The 23925-nt window shown below is 43.2% G+C and overlaps 1 protein-coding gene across 9 annotated transcripts in view; it reads left to right on the top strand.

Moving 5' to 3' along the window:
* The window catches only part of CIT (citron rho-interacting serine/threonine kinase), a 145991-nt gene that overhangs the window by 45824 nt on the left and 76242 nt on the right, over positions 1-23925 (top strand). For 8 of the 9 annotated variants that reach the window (XM_025044529.1, XM_015586835.2, XM_015586836.2 and 5 more), the window contains one exon: positions 7668-7851. In XM_025044529.1, coding sequence (XP_024900297.1) covers positions 7668-7851 — 184 coding nt within the window. Of the gene's footprint in view, positions 1-7667; positions 7852-10576; positions 10650-23925 lie in introns of those variants that run through there. The other variant, XM_025044531.1, reaches the window with a different exon arrangement.

Raw genomic sequence — 23925 nt, 5'->3', positions numbered from 1 at the left:
AATTTGAACATTCAGAAGGCCCTGAGTTTAACTGCCAGTTTATAGGAAACATGGGAGACAGAGAAACATGTTAAATGATGTCTCAAGGATACAATCGACCAAGTCCAGAATGCGGGAAATTCTACAGCAATATGTGATCCAGTTTCTTATACCAATCAATGGCATTAAAAAGAAGGTGAGTGTTACAGATTAGGAGACACACCAAAAAAGTCAACATATGAACCTTGGTTGGATCCTGATTCAAACCAACCAACTGTAAAAGAGAGAGTTTTGAGACAAGTGGAGACAGTCGAACACAAACATGGTGTTAGATGATGCGAAGAAGTTACTGTTAATTTTGTTGGGTGTGATGGCAGTATTGTGATAATTTTTCTTTTAAAGTCCTCCTCTGTGAAAAGCAGTGGTTCTCAACTGGGGGCAGTTTTGCCCTTCAGGGGACATTTGGCAATGTCCGGAGGCATTTTCGATTGTCGTGACTTGTGGTGCTATTAGCCTCTAGTGCGCAGAGGTCAGGGATACTGCTAAACACCCGACAATACACGCAAAAGCCCCCTACAACAAAGCGTTCTGCAGTTCCAAACGTAAGTAGTGCCACAGTTGAGGAACCGTGTGTTAGAGACATCTTCTGTAGGAATTAGGGAGCACGCAAACAAGATCAGTAAGGACGGGGATGAGATGACAGGAGGACGGGAGTTGCTAGGTGTCGAAGCTGGTCGATGGGCACGTGGGAATTCATTTTTCTAGTCTGCTACTTTGGTGCGTGTGAAAGTTTTCATAATAAAAATTTTAAAATAAATTTAAAAAATGTCGGAGGAAAAGATACGACAGAGGTCACGAGGGCAGCAAAGAATGAATCTGACCTGATGTATTCTTGGGCGTAGGTAATCGAGGGGGGGAGGATTCTGAAAGCGAAAGTTGTCGGGGCCTACAGCAAGCAGACCTGAGGGGGTAGAAGCCGATGATTTTGTTTAAATATGTTCCGGGGGCCTCCTCTTGGGCCCCAAACTGGATACAACCAAAGCAACTTTGCAGAGAAGTGCAGTCATCTCTTGTGGCAGTTTGAAAAGACTCTGCCTTTTGAGTGTTTTCAGCCTATGCAGGTGTTGCTTCAGTGGCTGAGTATCTAGACCGAGAGGGAGAGGAAAAGCAAAGTAAAACTAAGAGATTAGCAATCTGGTTCAAATGCCATCCAGAACTGAGGGGAAACACCTCTAAAAGTATAATTCTGTGTGAAAACATAAGTTGTTAACCAAGAACTCGATATTAAGCAGCCCAGTGGGAACATGGCTCTTGAGAGCGACGAGATTCAGGTAGAGCGCACAGCTCCGCTGAGATCTCTCATCTGCCACCAGAGAGGAAGTCTGCTTAGCTGTTGGCAGCCAGACCTTAGCATCCCTGAGATGGATTGATTGAAGCATACTTTAGTAACTCTGACTTCCTTATTCACTTACTTTGACGATACACTGTAAAAATCGATCACCGGCCGAATCAATATTACCTTAAAGTCTTTTTATGATTCTTGGGAAGCAAAGAGATGGGATAACTTTTAATTTACTTTATTGGAAACGATCCGATTTGTTTTCATTTTGAATTCCGGATCCAATGTGTTATTTAGATGAGTTATGTCTCATCACTTCCTACCTGGACGTGAGAAAGTAGGAGACCTGCCCAAGGCTCTAGGGAATGTAATCTGATGTGGGCTAAATTACTGATGTATATTTAGTAACTAGCTCTCTTTGCCTATCCCCTAATTTATTCTCTTGGTTCATTCTCCTGGGACCTCTGATATTGGATACCTTTCTCTTTCTATTGTAACCTTTTCTCTCGGAGTAGTCGCCATCCTAAGCATTGGTCATGGATATTCCTGTGATCTCTGCTTTTGCATCAGTTGTCACATTTTCCCACTTCTTTCCATAGCCGGTCTCCTGTTAATCCACATCCTCTCTGTTTCTGTTATCACTTCCTTAGTATAGAATTTGTCATGTCGACTCTTGTAGACACGTCCTTTAAAGATTTCTAGCATCGACCTCTTCCAACCATCACTACTGAAACGATCGTATCATTCTCTGGCACTGACACCAACCCAGCACTCTAAAATTCTCTCTGATAATCCCTTCTGTCAGTCCAGTCCAGAGTTTCCCCCTTTCAAGGTTCAGCCAACATTTCACCTTCACTTACTTCCCAGCCTCATTACCCACAGCCTCTTGGGCTGCTGTTTTGTGGCTTTGCTAAAGTAGCACTCTTCTGCACTCCAGCCCACGAAAATACTATTTAACCAACTCTCAAGATTCAATCACCTCCATGACACTTCCCTACAGGAACATCATCACGACACAAATAGCTTCCTCTTTCCCCGTTTTGCAGTTTTGTGTTCTTAACATAGGTAAGCACGATCACACTGATGCCTCAGATTTTAAGAAACTGGAAGATAGCTAATTTTTTGATAGTCTTCCTTTTAGGTTTGAGCATAACATCTAATTAATCAGTTAAATACTTTTTTTTTTTAAAGATGCGGGACATCATGGTAGATAGAACGAAATTGAAAATATTTTTGATTTAATGTTATTAAATGCCCACTGTGTTCTAGGCACAGTCTTGATTCATTATATCATTACACAATATTTATTTATGTGCCTTTGTCCTTTATGACGCTGTGTTGGCAGTTATTCATCTTCTACTTCTGCCACACACAACTCAGCACTAATGTCTGTAACCCATAGTGATGATTAAAAGTCATAGGAGTTTTATGAGCTATATCTAGGCTCAGGATTTTTTTTTTTTTAATGTGTCAATTCCTTATGACTAAATTGGGTATTCTGAGTTTCCTAAAGTGGCTTATTGTATGAAATAACCCATTAAGTCTAAGAAATTATCCTATGTTATTCATTCATTCCTTTAATAAACTAGATATTAAACATTGAATAAGGACAACCAGGTACTGTTAGGTGTATATTGGTGAGCACACATAGTCTTTCCCCTCATGGAGCTTGTGTTCCAGTGAGGAAAGCAGATAATAAACACTATTAAAATTAGAAAACCTTTTATGTTTTTAGCATTATTTGTGTGCTGAAAAATTAAAGGTGGGAATTGGGTAAATGGATCTCATGTGAGCATGTTGGACAGAAGTAGGGCCAAAGGCTGAGTCTATTGGGTTCTCCTTTCCTTGTTTTTATTTTTTGAATATTTTTGAAAGCAATAATTCCCCCCTCCCCCCAAATGCTTCTAATGAATGTCAGGATTTTAAAAAAGAGACTTTATAGGAGAGGGATTAACTACAGCCCTTAAAATACCTCTTTGTTTCTGAAAGCCTTGTTTTGCCATCTCTCTTATAACTTGCTAGTTTAGCCCCTACCACTAAGGAGAATGTGACCTGACATGACCTCAAGGAAGAGTGATTTATTTAAAAATATATAGGGAAAGTTTTTTTTTCTATTTTTCTTAGTGGCTTTTGACAATTAAAAATAGATCTTAATATATGGCTTCTTATTTGGCGTTATGGAGTGTGGTGGGTAAGTGGTGGGGGAGATGATGATTTCATAATACTATATCAGAAAATATTAATATAGGCACTCATTAACATATTTTTCAGACAGAACAATCTCCTCTTTTAAAGCCTCTTCATTTAACTCAAACATCAAGTAATTTCTTTGTGGCCTGTGTTATTCTAGGTGCTCTTTCTTTGCAAGAACCACTTCTAGTCATTTAATTATATATCTGTTCAATAAATATTTATTGTGCACCTACTATGTTCCTGGCACTGTGCTACGTTGTCAAGTGCAGTGTGTACTTCCATCAACATTGTTGCAAATCTAATTATTTCAATGACCTATTAATACCTTTTTCAGAGCAGAAAACACTACATTGATGAGGATCGAAACAGGGACATTTTCTGTTAGGCACAGAAAAGGAGAATTAGCCCCTCAAGATAAATGTGGTCATATACTTTGTGGTCTTTTGACTTGACCAAATTTTACATAATCCTTTTTAAATGTGGCATTCAGACTTTGAGCGAGTTCTCTGGTGCTCCAATTAGATGTATATTGGACCTTCTCATTCTTTGTCTCTTGACCTCTAATGCCTTCTCTTTGTCTGTGTGTGTTGCATTCTTTATGAGCACTTTTCCAACTGTAGTGTGCTCATGAATCTTCTGCAGATCTTGTTAAAGTCCGATGAGGGGGTCTGATTCTCTAGGCATGAGGCAGAGCCTGGGATTCTGCATTTCTGATCAACTCCCGGGTGATGCCGTTGCTGCCGGTCTACACATTACACTTTGAGAAGCATGGTTCTATGTAATTTCTTCAGATCTGACTCCTAGTTCACCAATTTTCTCTTCAGCTGTGTCTAATCTTCTATTTAGCAAACTTTTAGCTTTAATAACAATATTTTCAGTTTTAAAAGTTCTATTTATGTCCTTTCAAATGTGCTTGGTCCTTTTTCGGAATATCTTTTTTGTTTTAAATTAGAATTTCTACTCATCTTGGTAATAAAGTTTATTTTATGGTCCATTTTAGATTATTTCTCTGTAATTTTTGGAGGGCTAATTTTCCCATTTATTGTATCTGCTGCTGCTCCCTCGTGGTAGTTTTTGGGTGGTCTCTTTTTCCTTGTTACGTATAGCTGTTGGTTTTTACTTTTTTTGTTGTGAACTTGCATTAGGGAGTGTGCGTGTGTGTGTGTGTGTGTGTGTGAGAGAGAGAGAGAGAGAGATGTGAGAGAGACAGAGAGAGAGAGTGTGTGTGTGTGTGTGTGTGTGTGTGTGTGTGTGTGTGTGTGTGTGTGTCAATCTTGTGTGTTCTGGCTTGTGAAAGTGCCCCTACAAGTTGTTCTCCACTTGTGTCTGCTAATACTCTAAGGGCTCAGTGATCCTGGACCAGTATTGATGTTAATTTCTTGCCTTGTAGTTCCCACACCATGCAGGCTAATATAAATGCAGACACCCTACCCGGAATACAGTTTTAGTAGCTGCCCTATTTCTTTCTTCCTATAGGGCCCTGGCCAATGATGAGCATCCTCTTCACTTTGCGGTGGGTAGAGAATTTCTAGTTCTCTCCCACTTCTTCTTGGCTTCAGGTTGTGGTTCTCTTCCCTGCCCAGATGTCGCCCTTAGAAGCCCTTCTTTTAAGAGTTTCCTGTTATACTCTACTGAACACCTATCTGGAGGTTTACATTCTTAGCTTTTAATCGGTTCTGTGAATATCTCAGCTGTTACCAGCTGGCACATTTCATGTTGACTTCTCCTTGCTTTTATTGAAGATTATCTGGCCCTTTTTCTAATTTGGACCACATAGGCTAGCTTTGAGCATGATGGAGTTTTAAAGAGGAATCTTATTTTACAGTATGGAATTTTAAAATCATAATTATGTCACGGAGGGTGGCTCCTACCCTTATATTAATCATACTTTTCACTCAGAAATGAAATTCTATTTTCGTCTCCTAGAGATAGATTAGTATACTGTGGAAAAGGAATTAAACTTCTGTTAGGAATTAAATGCTATAATACGATTAACACAAACTTTCACATGAGTGTTTGTGTCTTGCACAGGAAAGAAGAATATTCAGTGCAGATTCTGCTGTATCTCACTAGACTTTAATAATTGCAGGACCTGTCATAACCATGTATCTCACATGAGCAATAAGAGTAATAGCAGGTAATCTTTATGGAGTATTTATTGTATGCTAAGAATTGTGCTAAGCACTTCATATAGACTTTTTCACTTAAACCTTCAAACAGCCCCTTGAGGAAGTTATTTCTGTATTAAAACTGAGGCTCAGAGAAGTTAAGTGACTTTTCCAGGGTTATGGAGCTGGTAAGTGGTGGAGCTGAGATTTGAACCCACTCAGATTCCAAAGTATGTGCCATTAACTCCAGTGCTTCCATATTATTATCATCTGCAAATCTCTCTTCATACATTTCCTAGTCTTTATCTGAGTTTCTTTATTTTGGGATGGGAACCTTCTCTTTTTGATCCTTATGAAATGTCATTAACTTTAGAATTTTTCTTTCTGCATAAGAAAAGGTATTGGGTAATAGAAATCAGATTGGATTTGAGGCTATGTTGATGGAAGTACACATGGGATGTAGACTGAAGCATTCAGTGTAATTTTTCTTTCCATCAGCTAATTCTTAAAGTATTAAGCAAGTAGATTCCAATACTAACAGCAACGATTTAAATTCTCTTGAGAGCTTGGAGGTGTTAAATAATTTTCTAGTGATGCACATTTTATACGTTCACTCTCCCACCTCATCTCAATGCACCTGAAGCTCTGAGAATGCCCTTTTGTACTTGCCCGGAGCAGCCAGACCCCCTCGTTCTGGCTTCATCTCCTCCCCGCCTCCACATCGCTTTACCACTCCATTTACTTCCGAACGCTGCTTCAGATGTGGTTGTCACTGGGGAACTTTGGAAACAGGCAGATTTTTGAGTCTAGGCAGAAAACAGACTGCTGCTCGGATCTGCTACACAGCTTTGTCCAGAAAACAAGGAGTTAAAAAAGAAGTCTGGACTGTGAAGGGCCGTGACAACTGTCCTAGGGGGCGCTCTAGCGAACTCCGGCAGTGACTCATGCTGCTCTGTCACTCAAATCAGCATTGGCCCCTGCCATGCAGGCAGCCAGGTGGGGTTACAGCCAGAGCACGCACTCACGGAGTGGGGAGCATGAAGCCTGCACTGCGGGGGATGTGATGCCCAGCTCACAACTCTCTGGGCTGGGCTGCCACAGACGCTTCAGCCTGCAGCCATGGTAACATTGCTGGCCGGCTACGCCCCCGGGAGCCCACCACAATGGGCAGCCTGCTGGTGACTGATGGATGAGTGTCCACCTCCCTGACTGAGAGAGTTTAGTAGGTCTGCAGGAAGTGGAGAAGATGTAAGATCCTCCTACCTGGGAGTCATGCCTTAACGAGGTAGGACGCAGTTGTGCATTGGTGCGTTCACACCATCAGCACGCAGGGGAGCTGTAAATCATTGGGAAGAACTTTATTTGGCCGGTGTTTCATTATGCTGATTAAACTGCGGTGGATTCAGGGGGCATGCTTGAGCTGGGGAGGAGGGATAATGAACTAAAAAAAAAAAAAAGTGGTTAATAAGAGCTCCGAGTATACTCATCTGGATATGAATGAGCTAGACTGCAGTGCTATCCTAGCATGAGTTACATACCTCCCAAATCCTTTTTCCTGCTACTGCCTCTTGCTCCAGTTAATCCACGAAATGTAGAAATTCCATCTTATTTCAACGACTGGCAGTAAATATTAATAATTTAGACGTATCTGGACAGGGAAATAAATAGGTTTAGGTCATCTGGCATGCTGGCACCTGCTGGCCGCTGCTCTTTAGAAGCTTTCTGGAAATATCAGGCATGAGCGGCTTGCTCACATGAGTTCCCCAAGTGCTTTCATTCCATGAAGTGACCTGTTTGAGTTTATCCTTCAGTTTATCCCAGCAGAGAAGGCAGTCTGTCTGCGGGTGGGTGGCCATGTTGGCAGAGAAGGGGTTAATTTCTTGTTGCTGTAGGAGCCGAGGCTGGGGCTGCTTGTGTGAGCTAGATTGAAAGCAGGCGCTGCAGTGCCATCTCAAAGGCTGAAGGAGTAAGAAGATTTTCTCCGCAACAGTGTGGAATCCGGTCTGAATTTTTCTCCCCCGCCCCCCTTCTTGTTTTTCTTTAACCAGCTCCTCCCCCCTTCGTTCCCACCCTCAAGTCTGATGATGACACCTCCAATTTTGATGAACCAGAGAAGAATTCGTGGGTTTCATCCTCTCCGTGCCAGCTGAACCCCTCAGGTTTCTCCGGCGAAGAACTGCCGTTTGTGGGGTTTTCGTATAGCAAGGCACTGGGGATTCTTGGTAGATCTGAGTAAGTGAGAATTTGACTTTCTAAGGGACCTACATTGGTGCAAGGTGTACAGAGCCCAAAGCTGGTGGTGGTGGTCGAGTGGGGGGAGTGCGGTGGAGGAAATCTGTTAACCAGCCTGCATTTGGAAAACAATTTACCTGTTTGGGCTTCGGTGAGGTGCACTGTTAGTATTCTCATTTTACTGTGTTTAAGGCATCTCTTCCTGTCCACAGCGTCACAATTGTCACCTGGGTACTTTGGGTTAGTTTTTCAGTCTTTCAGTCTTCTTTAGAGGGGAGGAAGTAGTGGGAGCTATCTAGCAGTACAGATCCTTGCTCGAAGGAGAATTATGCAGGGTTAAGATGAGCTGCCCGTCTATTTCTCTCTCCACCTATGTATTCATCTATCTCTCAGGTGGGTGGATAGAGGTTGCTGTCTTGGCTTTATTGAAACAATTCTAAAAACCATGTCTCAAGGTTTCCCGCTGGGTTTAGCTGAGCTGCAAGTGGCTGTACTGGAGCTCCAACAGAGAGATGATGCTTGGCTCTGCTCAAAGTCTACTGCAAGATCAGGGCTCCGGCAGAGCGCTGGCGGCCAGAGAAAGCCCCGTTACCAGGAGCCAGCGGGAGGGAGTGTGATGTAGCCGAGTCACTGACTCCCAGAAACTGGGCTTCACAGGCGGAAAACCAAACAAACCAGGAGACTAGAAAATGGAAGTGTAAATATCACTGTCAACCTCTTGACATGATAGGTCTTTCTCCATTCTTGAAAACGCTAATGAAAACCGCATTCACATGGCACTTCGGACCGGAAGGTCTATGCTTCCAGCCTCCTGGAATTTCTCTGAAATGCAGTAGCCACTGTGGATGTAGAAGCAAGTACCTTGCTTCGTTCTCATGATCCGATGACATTCATGATCCGAAGTCGTTCAGAGGCACGACTTCCTCGGGCAGATCTAGGACCGGCTGTGTTATTCCTCTGATGCTCTGACTCCTTCACTTGGGTAATTAGTTGGTGCCCACTTAGGAGAAGAGTAGAATTTGATTTTCTCCTTGGCAGCATTCCTTCCCGATTTGTTGGGCTGGTAGCTTGGATATCAATTTGAAGGGATGTCATGTCGATTCTTGGATGGTGTCTCCCCCGGGGTGCTATTTTGGCAGTAATATTCCTAAAAAGATTTCAGACTATTGTGGGGGAATTGGGCAGTTGACACGAAATAGGGGTGAGGGCTGTGATTGAATTTGAGAGAGAATTTGAAAAACGCTGAGGTGGTCCTTCTTTCCTTCCTGCCTGGAGGCTGGGTTTAAAATTCGAGGTTGGATTTTGGTAGTGTTGGCTGTGCCTTTCTGACCAATTTGCTCTGCAACCCCAAAGCAATCTGGATGACGGGAGGAGAGGTAGAAAGCTACCTAGCTGTTGAATGTGCTGTCAGATGGATTTGAAATGGCCCAGCAAGGCTGCGAGGGTTTGCTCCGGCATCGGAGCTAAAGGCAGGACAGAAGTGGAGGCCTGATATTAAAGGATGCGTGGGTTAGTGGGCAGCTTAACCTTGACACACGCAACACTCTGAAGGTCACAAATCAGACTGGAAGGAGGTGTGTGGAGAGTTCTAGTTCTGTTTAGTAGTGAGCTGGCCAGGTCAGAAGGAAAGCTTGCTTGGGGTGCTAATCAGTGAAATGAAAAAAACAGGGCTCAGGGGAATTAGACTACAGGGGCAAAAGCAGAATGATGCGGGGGGATCTTAGACATGGCAATTAATCTAAAGCAGTGTGTGATTAATTACTTATTTTTCAGGAAGACTGTAATTGCATCTTCCTGCTTCTCACCTCAAGCCCAGTTAAGGGAGCTCTCTGGCAGGGCATCTCATTGTTAAGGCCCAGGCACTCGATAAGTATCTGTTGATTTAATTTACTCATGTTCCTTTTTCCCAGGTTGTGTTTATATTGCTCGCTGTGTTCAGAGATATGCTATTTCACCTTTGATAGTTCAAAATATAGCTCTGCAGCATAAAATGAGCTTCTGTTCACTCCCCAACAGAATGGTTAGTAAGATGCTCATAAAATAAAAAAAAAGTCCATGCAAACAAAACAGAGCATTTCTTATCTGGAGCACGGAACTGTAGTACCTGTCTTTGGGGGAAATTTAATGCCTTTTCCATGGCAATTCAGGATTAGAATCAAAGATTTTCCTTCATCTTATGTCTTCTCATGTGATCTTGTCATCGGGTTTGGCTCTTCTGCCAGAGGCAACCCTGTGGGTGAAACCTACGGCTTAACTCTGGAAATTCACTCCCCCTTTTGGATGTAGGTGATCCTGAGTCTATTGGATAATCGTTATTTAGAAATCCAATGGAAGCGATGGAGTAATGAAATTACTCAGAAGCCCCTGCAGTTTTGTTGACCTAGAGCTACAAAATTTATTTGGAGGTGGGGGGGGAGGCATTTCCTGGGGATACAATTTGCCACCAGGGACCTGGTGTTTCTTCCTGAATTTCTCCTCCCCTCCCTGTTTTCAGTATCACAGGTTTTTGTTTACGCACACTGATTACCTGTACTGTTACTCACTCTTCACACCACTGAGGAAATTGCAGATGCTGCTCTACTGCGTTGGGTAAATTGACCTCAGGTCTGTTACCACTGAATTGAATGAAACGTTCAGAGAAATTTTCAGGGAGACTCTGGCAGTGAGAATTATCTTAACCGTGATCATTTGTCACTTTTTAGGATCCTTTTGTGGGACCCCAGACTATTTCTAAGCCAGCTACTGAGTGCATCCTTATTTTAAGGTTTAAGAAGAATCTTGGTCTCAGCATTTTACATGTGAGTTTTAGTAGGAGTTCCTTGCAGCTTGGGTTGGAGGGAGTAGGAGAGATTCTACAGAACTAGTTTTGGTTGCCTGGGTTCTGGGTGGGATTATGGTGAAATTGGTGCTGGAGAGTAGGTGAGTGTCTGTTGCTTCTTTTTCTTTTAACCAATGATCCACCCAAACCAAATCCCCAAGCTCTGAATGCCTGGGTGTTCCTGTGAGCCTCTGTTTGCTTGAATTTCAGAATAGTAGGGTAGTAACAGAAATCAGTGTGTTAAAGATTTAAAAATAAAATGGATCCCAGCTCTCTTCCCTCCACCGTCCTCATGGAGTTTATTTCTTAAGGTCCCTTCTCCTTCCTACTAGATCTGCTTTGTTTAAGCTCTTGCTGAAACAGTCGGTTTCTATTTCTGCAAACCTTCAGTATAAACTCTAGAAGGAAAAAGTCAGTTGCTTTTGTATTGTGTGTTTTACACATGCTGGTTTTATGCTTTTGGAGAAGTTGGAAATCTTAGAGAAGCAGTGGGACCTCAGTGAGACTGGAATCTGCAGGATGCCAGTGTCTGAATAGGCCATTTTTAGGAAGGGAGCTTGCTGTTCTTTCCGGCCTAGGGCTTTTTCCTTTCCTTTTGGGTGGATTTGAAAATTTTGTTTTGGAGCCAGCCATCCAAATGTGGTGATGGTTGATGGTGGTGGTGGTTGGAGGGGGGACGTGAAACATGGTTGCCATCATTGCCCTCCTGGATTTTCAGAGAACCAGTTTTTAGTGCTTCTTCCTTGCTCTGCTGGGGCCTCTGCATGTCAATTTCCTCGGCTCCAAAGTGGAGTGACAATCACGCTTCCCCTTAAGGCTGTTGGGAGGATTATAAGAACTATATAAAGCACTTGGTCTAATACCTGGCACATAGAGAAGTCTCAAACATTCACTTTTATTATTTTCATTATTACTATTCTATCTATGCATAGAGTCCTATTTATGCCAAGTAGGTATGGAAAGAACTCAGCAATAATTAAGTAGTCCAAAGCCATGCCAGACCAGAAACCCAGCTTCTCATGCCCTGGGAATTTTCTGCTAGAGAAGCTTAAACATCCTGACCGACCACAAATTAACACGTGGTTGCCAGTATATCTGTAGTTGGAAGGCAGTTGTTGGGACGGAGTGGATTGGGGGGTAGAATTATATGATCCATTCCCAGAATGGGATCCTTTCCATCAGATTGAACAGGTCAGAGCATATATGTGTGAAACAACTCGGAACACTAAGCAAACACCTTTGCTGCAGAATATCATGGTACAAATTGGATATCTAACTGTTTTAGGAGAATCAGTAGAGAAAGGCAAAATCCAGAGCAGGGACCCTTGATGGGTAATGCCTGTTTACAATTCTTGCGAAATTACAGTGATGATCTTCGTTGGAATGTCTGTTCATTTTCCCTAGTCAACTGTGATCACAAGGATTGAGCTTGGTCTTATTTATCCTACGTTTCCTGGAGCTCTGGACATGGTGCACCCTCATTATTTATGTGTGTTGGAACTGAGCTTGTAAGCATACTAATGGAAGGTAACATATTTGGCTTGGCGTTTTAAAAGATAGTGATTTGGATGAGCAGAGAGGGATGTAGAGAGAATTTCAGGTGGGCAGAGTGATAACAACAGCTCATCCTTACAGAGAGAGGTACCAGCTCTGTGTCAGCTCTGTTCCGAGCACTTTACCCAGATTAATGCGTTTAAACTGCACAGCAGCCCATAAGGAAGGTACCGTCATCATTCGCATTTTACCTGTAGGAACCTGAGGTGCAAAGATTAAACAGCTTGCCCAAGGTCATGTGCTCAGAGGGAGTAGTTCAGCTGGGACTTGAACCCAGGCTGCATGACTAGAGTCTCTTGGCCACTGTGCTTTGCTGCCAAATATAAGTGCCATAGACAGGAGGAATTCGGAAATCTGCATGAGGTTCCCAGGTTGACATGCTTGTCTGAAGTGGAGGTCCAGTGTTGGGGAGTGATGAGCAATGGGGTGGGGGCAGGGCAGGATGAGAACCGACACGTGGTCTATTAAATGCTAAATGATTTTGTTTCCAACCTCTGCGAATTTATTGCGTAGATGGAATGTGTAGCTCTTAGATTATTCTGATTATTTCCTCTTTTATTTAGAGACTCTGACCTGGGTGTGTGTGTGTGTGTGTACGTGTACGTACATAAACACACTCATATTATTATTATACTCTCTCCTACTTCCTCCAACCCAAGCTGAGAGTTCTTATTTGCTAGGGTTTAAGTTTGGTGAGGACAGGGAACTTTGCATCGACTTTGCTCTCCACCATATGTTCAGATTGATCACATACAAATTGTTCAATAAGCATTTGATGAATCGATTCATATCATTTTTCTGGCTGCACCTCTCCATTTGTTGATGACTCTGTGATCTGTGTCTCTTCAAACCTACGTTTTGTACTTCCAGCTGCCACCTGTCATCTCTCCTGGCATGGCTTCTTCTCGTGGAAGATAGCCTGAACTCTCCAGTTAGTCCTCCTTCCTTTTTACTGAAATACTTGGGAGGGTAGGGGGAATCTTCACTTAAAAATTGTTTTCCTTTCCACATTCAGCTCAGGGCTGTTTGTCATTGTGTATACTATCGTGAGATCTCTATTGCAAACAGCCTCATCTGTTTTGATTTTTTAAAAAATAGCAACAATAACAGAACCTGCTTTGGTCCACCAAGCTGTGCCTCCCCTGTACTTCCCAAACGGGTTAGAGACCCGTAATGAGCTCCTGCCTGTGATTACTGCCCTCAGGTGCCCTCTGTTGTTTCCATTCTGCCATTATCTGGACCAGATGCCTAACATTCCCCTCCATTTGTTGTGCTGGGTCCTCTCCTCTTGATCATTCGATTTCTTCTTTCTCTTAGTTGAGCACATCTTGTTCTACTTGTCTTATTCTGTTCTCTATTTAGACTGTGCGTGCTTGCCTTGCAGGCCTGGCAGGACCATTCTGCCGCCTTCTCATTTGTTTTAAAGATACCTTGAGGAAATCTAATCCAAACCATCCTAGTCCAGTCCCGAAGATTAGGCTTCAGAAGATCTGTCAAGTGCATTGTTCGCTGGCCTACACATGCTAATTTGCATGGTTGCCTCGGCTCCCCTAAGAAGACAGTAATTGACTAAATGGTGCTATATGTTCCCAAGCTGTGTGCCAGTTTGGCAGCTCCTTGCCTAAGCGAATTTCTCTCCATTCTCTCTGTTTTACTTATCTTTCGTCTCCTGACCTCACTCACCTTCCTTTCTCTGACAAAATTCCAGAAGGAATCGCCTACACGCAGTGCCCCCTTCTCAATCTCCACAGCTCTACAGAAACTCCTGTCTCGGAAGCCCGTGATTCCACTCAGTCTCCAGACCCAGTGACTTCCACCAAGAATTGCCACATTCGTCTTGAAACTTTCTGCTTTCATCCGGGAACTTGGTTTTCCCCCTAACCCTCTCGACTGCCATTCTCACTCTTTTGTGGCTGTTCTCTTCTGTCCCAGGCCCTTGAAATATCCACACGGTTCCCTAAAGCTCCCTCCTCGTTTCCCCTTTTATCCTGTTCTTGGTGATTTCATTCAGTTCCTTGACTTTAACTCTCGCTTCCCCATGGCTTCCTCCCAGCGTGCCCTGTGGTCATCGTCGCCAGGGTATTCTCCTGGTTTCTCATCATCTCTGTCCAGTCTTCCCTCCCAATAGACAGACTTGCTTGCTCACTCAGTAAGCCACTAGGTGCTTGCTTTTGGCTTCCTCATTTCATTTAAGAAACTACCACTTTCTCTACCCTTCTAGGCAAGAAAACTGAGTCATCTTAAACTCTTTTCCACCTCCCCCACCATCCTATCAGTTGCCAAGTCCTCTAAGTTGTGCCTCTAGGGGGACACTTGCATCTATGCCCATGTTTCTTTTCTCACCGCCAATCCTTATTGACTTTTGCTTGGACCGGTGCAGTAGCCTCCTAACTGATTTCTCTGTCTCCAGTATTCCTGGCTCTAATCCATTCTCCACAGAAGGTGGAATTCTTCCAAAGTGCAGGTTGGATGATGTCATTCTACTGCTCGGAGCTTTAGTAGCATCACAGTGTGCACAGAATTAATGGCCACTCCTGAACTTGGTATTCAAGCCTGGTATGCCAAGGCCCCTGTCTGCCTTTCAGTCGTATCTCTTTCTTGTCCCCTGTGCATGGCCAAGCTGCTCAGCATTCACCGAGGACAGGGACTGTGTTTTCTACCTTGTTTCTTTCCCCTGGAAGATCTTCAATGAACATTTCTCAAATTGAATGAGACTAAAGTAGCCAGGGATTATACCGTTTCCTTCTACACAGTTTATACAACTGCTAATGAGAGCCGTTGTCTTCCTGTGTACTTCCTGTGTTCCCAGAACTAGGCTGAGTGCCTTATACGTACTGTCTCATTAAGTCCTCACAATCTCACTATAACTCTGTGAGGCAGCTGGTGTTATCCTCGTTTTATAGACGAGAGCACTGAGGCTCAGCAATGTCAAGTTATTTTTCTGAGGTTTTGTGGGTAGTAAGAGATCTAAGATTTAGACCCATAGCTGGCTGCCTCCAGGACCACGGTGCTTGCTAGATTATGCAAGATCCACGGAGTAACCTAATAATAAAGGTGGAAAAGCTGACACTCCTGGCATTCACTCTGTACCAGTCTCTATTCTAAGTGTTTGACAAGCATTCTCATTTAATTGCTGCAACAAGCCATTGTTTTATAGATAAGGAAACTGATGCTCAGAAGTTCAGGTTACTTCTTAAGTTCACATACTCTGCACATGGCAGAGAATGGCCAACTTTTCCCCAACATTTAACTTGAGAGCTGATATAAGCATTCTTTATTTTTCGTGATGAACTATAGCATATTCGTTTAAAGTCCAGGCTTTGGAATAGACAGACATGGGCTCAAATCTCAGCTCCACCCCTCACTAGCTGTGTGAACAAGGCATTTAACGTCTCCCAGCCACAATTCTCTTATGTATAAATAGGGATTATAATAATGCCCGTCTGCTAGTTTTGTTGTGGGGACATGTAGAGCCCTCAGTGTAAGTGCCTGGAGCAGAGTGAATATTTCATATTCATTATTGTTATCTAGGGGTGAGGATGGACCTAAGGGTGCTTTTGACTCTCTTTTCTTTCCTGCTTCCATTTGATAAAGATATCTTGCTGGTTTCTGCCTATTGAGAGAATCAGGCTCCATGTGGGGTGCCTGACAGATGTCCTAATACCTCCATCCAATTTTTTACTATGAATGGAGTCTGTGACATATCGATTAAATGTGCACCTTTCAGGAAACACTCTCAAGGCTTCTGGTAGGCTCCAGTTTTCGTGGAGTCTGGAACCCGGTGCTGGGGAAGGAGGGAGTGCACCGTGCCCAGTGTGGATATCACACACCCTCACTCACCCTTAAGCCCTTGTGTATCTTCTGGATGGAAGAGTGTGTGTTATATGGCATTGCTGTCCCAGAACTAATGCCGGGCATCTCCCAGGCAAGGGCCAGAAAGATTTCTCATGCTAGTGTCAATTCAGCGCACAGCTTATTCTGGATCCCTCTCCCATTGTGACCTTTAAACCGAGGCTGCCTGGGGCACAGAAGTTCATTCATTCATTCATTCATTCATTTGCCCAATGAATATGTTGCTGTAGGCCTTGTGGTATCACTATGAACATGACAGGTAATGTTCCTGCCCTATAGAAGCTAGCGTTCTGTTGGAGGGAGACAGAGGATGAATAAGCTCATAAATAAGAAATTTTCAGATGGCCGTAAGGGTTCTGCAGAAATCAGAGCTTAAATGGGGAGTGACTTGGAATGACCACTTTAGTCCTAGAGGCCAGGACTATCCTGTGGGTGTCCAGTGACCGGAAGCACGTTGGGCGACTGGACTTTCAGGACGCATGAGAGACATGATCTGAGTTGTGATAGGCAGGGACTTTAGGTTAGGTTTTTGCTGTACAGAGGGTCCCTGACTTACGATGGTTTGACTTAAGATTTTCAGGCTTTACAGCGGTGCGAAAGTGATATGCATTTAGTAGAAGTTATACTTCGAATTTGAAGTTTTACCTTTTCCCTGGCTGGCGATATGCAGTCTGGTACTCTCGTGCAAATCTGGACAGCAGCAGCGAACTGAAGCTCTCAGCCATGTGATCGCTGATCAGGAGAGTAAACAACCAATTCTCTACGCTGTGCTGTGTTACTAGCGATTTTTTGGATATTTTTTTCTGAGCATGTTTAAGGTAGGCTAGGCTAAGCTATGATGTTCAGGAGGTTAGGAGTATGGAATGCATTTTTGACTTATGGTATTTTCAACTTACGATAGGTTTATCGGGGATGTAACCCTGTTGTAATTCAAGGAGCATCCGTAGTTGCAGTGAGCAGGAAGCCTTTGCAGGATTTTGAGTAGGGACATGGAATATCTGGTTCTCATTTTACAAAGGATCCCTCTGGTGTTGTGTTGTGGATAGTAGGGTGACAAAAGTTAGATTAGGGGAAGTAAGTTAGATTACTGCAGCCATCCAGGCAAGAAATGGAGGTATGTCAATGAAATTAACCTGCAAAGCTAGGCATTGGCTTAGAGGTGGTGCTGGTATTAGAGATCTGGTGGGAGGCTATGCTTTTATTAACATGATTTTTAATAAATTATTCTTGAATTACATATTAATCATTCCAAAGCAGATGGCTCTAACATAGCTGGAGTCTACTGCTGGTTTTGTGTGTGTGTGTGTGTGTGTGTCAGTGTGTCAGTGTGTATGTATATGTGAGTATGTAGTGTGTGTTGGGGGGCAGCTATCGGAGGGGGTGCCCCAAAGCTAGCTACACTCTTTAGGAGAGCAGTATTTTTGATATTTTCAAGGGTTCGTGATGGACACCACTGTATATTTTTAAATGGGTTTATAAAGTTCATAAATTTCAGAAAGCTTCATCTTAAAAGCCAGTATATTTTTGGAACAGAGTGCTGATGAGGTTTTTATTTTTCGCACCATGTTACATCTTGCAGTTGGATGTATTTTTAGTGCCGTTGGCCACAATTAAGGTAGGGCCTTCAGCTAAGCTAATTTTGATTCCCTCATTTTAGCCTCAAGTAATCCATTTTTGGTTATCTCAGGAATATCTGTGATTTTTCAATGTGTGTGATCCATGAATTGGTGGCATCTTCTACAGTCTTGGGGGTCTTCTTCCTAAGGGAATAAATGGATGGCTTCATGCTTACGTGTGATCTTAAGGATTACAGTAGAGATTAGAGAGCACTCGACACATTTACTTGCTTTTAGGGTGGAAGTACAGATTGTATACTCGATATGAAATATTCTGTTAATAACTTTATAAGGCTGTCTTTGGAGTTAGGTGGATTATTTATAGACATAGGGAAAATGGCATTTTATTATTTTTACTTAAAGGGTGAAGTTACACGTAAAGCAATTTTTAGGTCACATCTAACGTTAAAAAAATCAAAACCATTCTTTCTGCTATAGTGGTAACAACCAAGCCCAACCTTCCCTCTGTGTCATATACCATTACCTCTGTTAATAGTCTTTAGGCCCCTATAATTATAAACCAGATGTGTATATCAGAAAGAGATGTTGATTTCAGAGTAAATTTTTCTAGAAAATAGAAGCTGGAAAAAAAAGGAAAACCCAAACTTGGCTTCGTGCTTGAAGAGACAGCACTGCTGTGTGTGGGTGGGTGGCTGCATGCACCCGCTGCTCAGAAGTGCCTTTTCTCTCCATGGGGATAACTGGCTGTGTATCAGAGATGTGGCCAGGACGAGTAGGCAAGCAATGTGTGGGCAGGCTGCATGTTCTTTTATTAGCATCCTCATTGTACTGCATCTCATCGAGCCTGGAGCATGAACCAGCCTGGGCCTCTAAAATCTGTACAGTTTCCTACTTAATTACCACCCCTGAGCCACCAAGCAATGGAGAAAGAGTTGTTTTTTGTGTGTGTGGGTTGAGCTGTTTCTGGGGGTGGCTGTGGACTGACCTGGCCTACGGCCGTTCTTTGGTACCTAGGCTCTCCCAGGTTCAGTCCCTGCATTGCATACAGCCAGTCATGGATAGAATTTACCTTCCTTCAAGTGATCCATTTTCCTTTCCTTTGTGACTTCACTCCTCTGAGCTTCTCGAGTACTTTTCATGGGTTTCTTTTCTTGGATTTGTCCAAGGCCATCCAATCAAGAAGTAGCAAAGTTGGGCTTTGAACCCACAACTGTTAGGTTGCAGAGTCCAACTCTGAACCCCCAGCTCTGCTGCCCCGCACTGGCACCCAAATCATCATAATGTCGGAAAATAGAGGTGTCGTAGGGTAAGCTATTCCTGAGCATCAGACCCATGGGATAATAATACCCACCTCGTAGGATTGTTGGGAAGATTCAGTGAGGTAACCCACAGAGCACCAAGCATAGTGTCTGGCACATAGTAAGTGCTCAATAAATGTGCATTATTATTGACGACAAAGGTAGCAGCATTAATTCTCCTGCATTGCTACTTCCTTGAGGACAGGAACTGTGGCTTCCTTAACTGTATAGCCACCACCTCAGGGTCTCTCAGCTTAGCACAGTTGACATTTTGGCCTGGATCATTTTTGTGGGAGGTTGTTCTGTGGATTGCAGGATGTTGACCAACATCTCTGGTCTCAACCCACTAGATGTCGATAGCACTCCCACTCCTAGGCATGAAAATAAAAAAAGTCTCCAGACATTGCTAAATGTCCCTTAGGTGACAAAATTTTCCCTGGTTGAGAACCACTGGTTTACAGGTAGCTCTCATGAGGTTACAGGGCTTTTCTGTTCATGTATGTGCATTTGTATATTTTTTCTGTCTGTCTATCATCTGTTTATCTCACATACACATTCACTTATAGAAGGTGGCTAAAAAATACTTGTTGAAGTTTAAGAATTTTGAAAACAAAGGGAAATTCTTGGAAGACTTTAGTCGGCAGGTAGACCCTATCCCGTTCCAGGGGTTGACAGAACTTCGTGATCAGATAGTTTCTTTACTGTACCACGCCCATCACCCATAACTTTAGCGTTCAAACCAGTTACAGGATTTTTTGCAAACTTTCGTTAAAGCAACATTAGCATCAGCTCTTTAAATATTACCACTCTTGATGAAATGGTGCATTTCAGGGTGACTTTAGACCAGCAGAGTTGCTACTTGAAGAGGACAGGGTCCTTTTTGGTAAGAGTCTGGTGGCTCTGAGGCCAGCTTTGGATCACACCTGCCAAGCTATGATTTACATTATGGTCAGTTCTAGAATAATGCAAATGTCAGCAGTAATTTGCTGTTGCTTTGAAAGTCAGAAGGATGGCTATTGAAATAAGTTATGATAATATCTTATAATTTCAGAATATCTATTGGGGGAGAGGATCTGTTCGTTCAAGAAATACATACTGAGAGCTTCTCATTGGCTTTAGCTATTTAATTGGCCAAAATGTCTGGAAAGAAATAGAATACAAATATGTTAAGTTGAGCCGCGCTGTCTCCAGTATATTTCTTTTATAGAAATTCATGGAAATGGTTTATTTTAATTGACTTATTAAAATTGTGGGGTAGGAATAGTCTTTAACCATTGTCTGAAATGTGTACATTGTCATGAATTTAATAGACCACTACATTGACTTCAAAATTGTGTTCCCACTCAAAGAGTGACCAGAAGGCACCAGTACCAAATGGTGTGGCCAAAATGCCACCTAGTATCAAATGCTGGCAACAGTCATACTAGGAGTTTTAAATGCCTAGACCCTAAATCACAGGCATTTTCTTCTGATGGGCACCATGGTTCTCAGGCCTGTCTGTACATTAGAATCATCTGGAAGCTTAATAACAACGGTGCTGTTCAGGCCCCACTCCCAGGCTGTCTGTTTCTGATTTAACTGGTTTGGTTGGGCCCTGGACATCTTTTTTCTTTTTCTTTCTTTTTTTTTTTTTAAGATTTAATTATTATTTTTTTTTTAGAGCAATTTTAGGTTCATAGCAAAATTGAGAGGAAGGTATAGAGATCTCTCACAACCGCGCCCCCCCACCCCTACTGTCAACATCCCCCACCAGAGTGGGACATTTGTTACAATCAATGAACCTACAGTGACTACACATCATTTTCACCCAGAGTCCATAGTTTGCATTGGGGTTCGCTCTTGGTGGTATACATTCTGTGGGTTTGGACATTTATATAATAACATGTATCCATCATGATAGTTTCATATGCAGTGTTATTTTCATGGTCCGGACATCAGTATTTTTTGAAAAGCTCGCCAGGTGATTACGCAGGGGAAGTTCCAGAAAGCTGCCGTGACCTTTCCCTGCTCTGTCATTCAGTCTTTCGTGCTCCTATCCCATTATTGTTTATAAGATTGTTGCTACAAGCCGGGTTTAATCACAGAATTCTTACTGTAGCATTTTTAAATTGATTTTTATTTCTTTAAAAAAAAAAAAAATTTCCTTAGCACCTTTATTCTGAAGAGCTCTTAATTGCTATACTTAGACCTTCTAAACAATGAACATTTGTGAAGCATCGAATTAGCAGAGTAAGGAAGTTGGACCTTGGGTGACGAGTTGGGGCTGTGGCATTGGGCTGTGGCATTGTCTCCTACTTGTGGCTGTGGGTGGGGCCGCACATCTCAATTCTGGGCCCCATTAATGAGTGACCTAGAAACTTTTTTTGTGTATGTATGAATAAGCAGATCAGCTTTGTACCCACAGCAGCACACTTTAAACATTAAATACCACTGGAGTCGGCTCTCCATGTGTCATCAAGTTTTGGGAGCCACTTCCCACCCCATCATCACGCACCCATGTAATTGCTCTTAAGGGTGCCAGTTTTGTTCTTGGGCACAACGAGCTGTGTGGCCCGTGTTGTTATCTGTGAGTCATGTCAGTGCGTGTGACTTAGTGACATGTTGATGACTCTTGATTGTGGAAGGACCAGGGAGCCCACCTGTGGATCATCCTTCCCTCCTTGCTTGGTTTGGTTTTTTTTCTCTAGCTCACCCCGCAGAGCGAAGTCAGGAATAAAGGCAATAGCATAGGCCATGCCAAACAACCCAGTTGATCTCAGATTAAAAAGGAAAAAAAAAAGTGTGTGTGTGTGTGTGTGCGCGCGCCCGCACACATTTTAGGTAGAAAACAGGCTAGTGAGAGAGATGTAGAAATTGGTTAAAAATTTTGTCTGAAAGCTAGATTTTAAAAAAGGATGCGTTTCTGGATTTCAGTCCCTGTTGCCCATTTCTATGAATAATCGACATTTGTTTTAATATGAATAATGTTACAGAGGAAATTTAGCCCCCTGAGTTTGACTATTTCAAGCAGCCGTTTTAGGCCTGTCAGGCATGTGCTATTTATGATGTCGCATGGGTCGTGATAAAAATGACAGTGATTAAGTAGTGGTTGGCATCTACTGAACCTTCATGACATGCAAGGCACTGTGCTAAGGGGCTTTACACTGTGTACCTCATTTAATCCTTGCAAGAATTCTTTGGACAGGTTGAGAATTATCTCCGTTTCACAGATGAGGAAACCAAAGCTCAGAGAGATCATGCAGCTGGGGAGTCAGAATTTGAACAGAGCAGCCTGACTCTGGGTATCAAACCACTCGGTTGCCCTGTAGTGTGTGTATGTAGGGAGGTGTCACTGGGGTTCAGCGAACCAGCACTATCACGCCGGTCCTTGTCACTGGGCTGGAAGCTGCGGGGAGAGAGGTGTTTCAAGTTGCTGCGGAGAACTGACCTCTTTTAGGCAAGGAAGGGGTTTGGGGCAGCAGAAAGCAGGACTTTCACCTGCTGGTAGGAAGTGAAGGCTCATCGACAACCAGCTCCTGCAACCCTGTTACCAAGGCAACAAAGATGGGGCTGTTGGGCCGTGGTGGGCTCTGCCACATGACCTTCCCTGAGTAGGAAGCTTTGCCTGCTTTCGCTCCAGCCCCGTCCTTCACTAACCCTAGTGTTTGTGCCAGGGAGCCAACCCCTGAGGGAAGCTGTCCTGGATGAGAACTGTCATCTCCACCCATAATTAACCGCTTCTAGAGATGAAGCAGAGTGTGTGAGTTACACACGCATGTGCGAGGAAGTATGTCCTCGCTGTGGAGAGAGCATCCTTCTAGCCTGCTCTTACGAGGTCATGCTGCACTGTCTGTTGATGTTTTCCTGAAGGTTGTTATATCAGGGGCATCGAGTCTGTGTTGCTACCCCAGCTTTCTTTTGAGACCAACAGAAACCACTTAGTAACTGGCAGGTTACTTAACCTCTCTGGGCTTCCATTTCCTCATCTATAAAATGGGGATAATAAATTGTATCTGCCTCCTGGAGTTGCTGTGGGAAATGAAGAGTTAAAACATGTCTAGCGTTAGAACAGAACCAGGCCTGTTGTCAGTGCTTAAGAAGTGTATGAGTTTTCTATGGCTGCTGTAACAAGGTGGCACAAATTTAGTGGCTTAAAACAACACAAATTTATTATCTTAGAGTTCTGGAGGCAGAAGTCTGACCTGGGTTAACTGGGGTGAAATCAAGGTGTAGACAAGGCTGCAGCACCCTCTGGAGCCTCTGTGAGAATCGGTTCCCTTGCCTTTTCCAGCTTCTAGTTGCTGCCCAAATTTCTTGGCTTGTGGCCCCTTCCTCTATATTCAAAGCCAGCAGTATAACGTCTTCAAATCTCTCTGACTCCAATCCTAATCCTGTTGTCGCATCTACTTCCCTCTTCTGCCTCCATTTTACAAGGACCCTTGTGATCACATTGGACCCACCCAGATTAATCCAGGATAATGGCCCCATTGCAGAATCATTCACTTAATCACATCTACAAAGTCTCTTGCCAGGTCAGGATATGAACATCTTGGGGCAGGGGCATTATTTGGCCTACCATAATAAGCCTTACCAGTTTTTATAAAATGAAACAATCAACTGGCTAGCTTGGGGATAGAATAAACAATAATTTGATCAGTATAGTAACTAACGATATTTATTGGGTACTTGCTGGGTTAGCTGTCCTGCTTCAGGACTGTGGCATCTGTTATTTCTCCTCCCTAGAGCTTGTTCCCTTCCAGAGCGTTAGATGGTCAGCACCTTATTATCCTTCAGGACCCAGCTCAAATGTATACTCTCTCAGGGAAGCCCTCTCTGATTACCCTTGCTTAAAGCGGACCCTCTACCCACTTCCTCTATCATATCACATCACTCTGTTTCCTTCTTTGACAAAAATTATCATCGTCTGTAACCTTTTCGTTTGTGTGTCTGCCTGATGCATTCTTCCTGCCCTCTGTGGAATGTCAATTCCAGGAGG

The sequence above is a fragment of the Pteropus alecto genome, unplaced genomic scaffold (assembly GCF_000325575.1).
Source record: "Pteropus alecto unplaced genomic scaffold, ASM32557v1 scaffold113, whole genome shotgun sequence".
NCBI classification, from domain to species: domain Eukaryota; kingdom Metazoa; phylum Chordata; class Mammalia; order Chiroptera; family Pteropodidae; genus Pteropus; species Pteropus alecto.
This window is presented reverse-complemented; position numbering and strand designations above follow the sequence as displayed.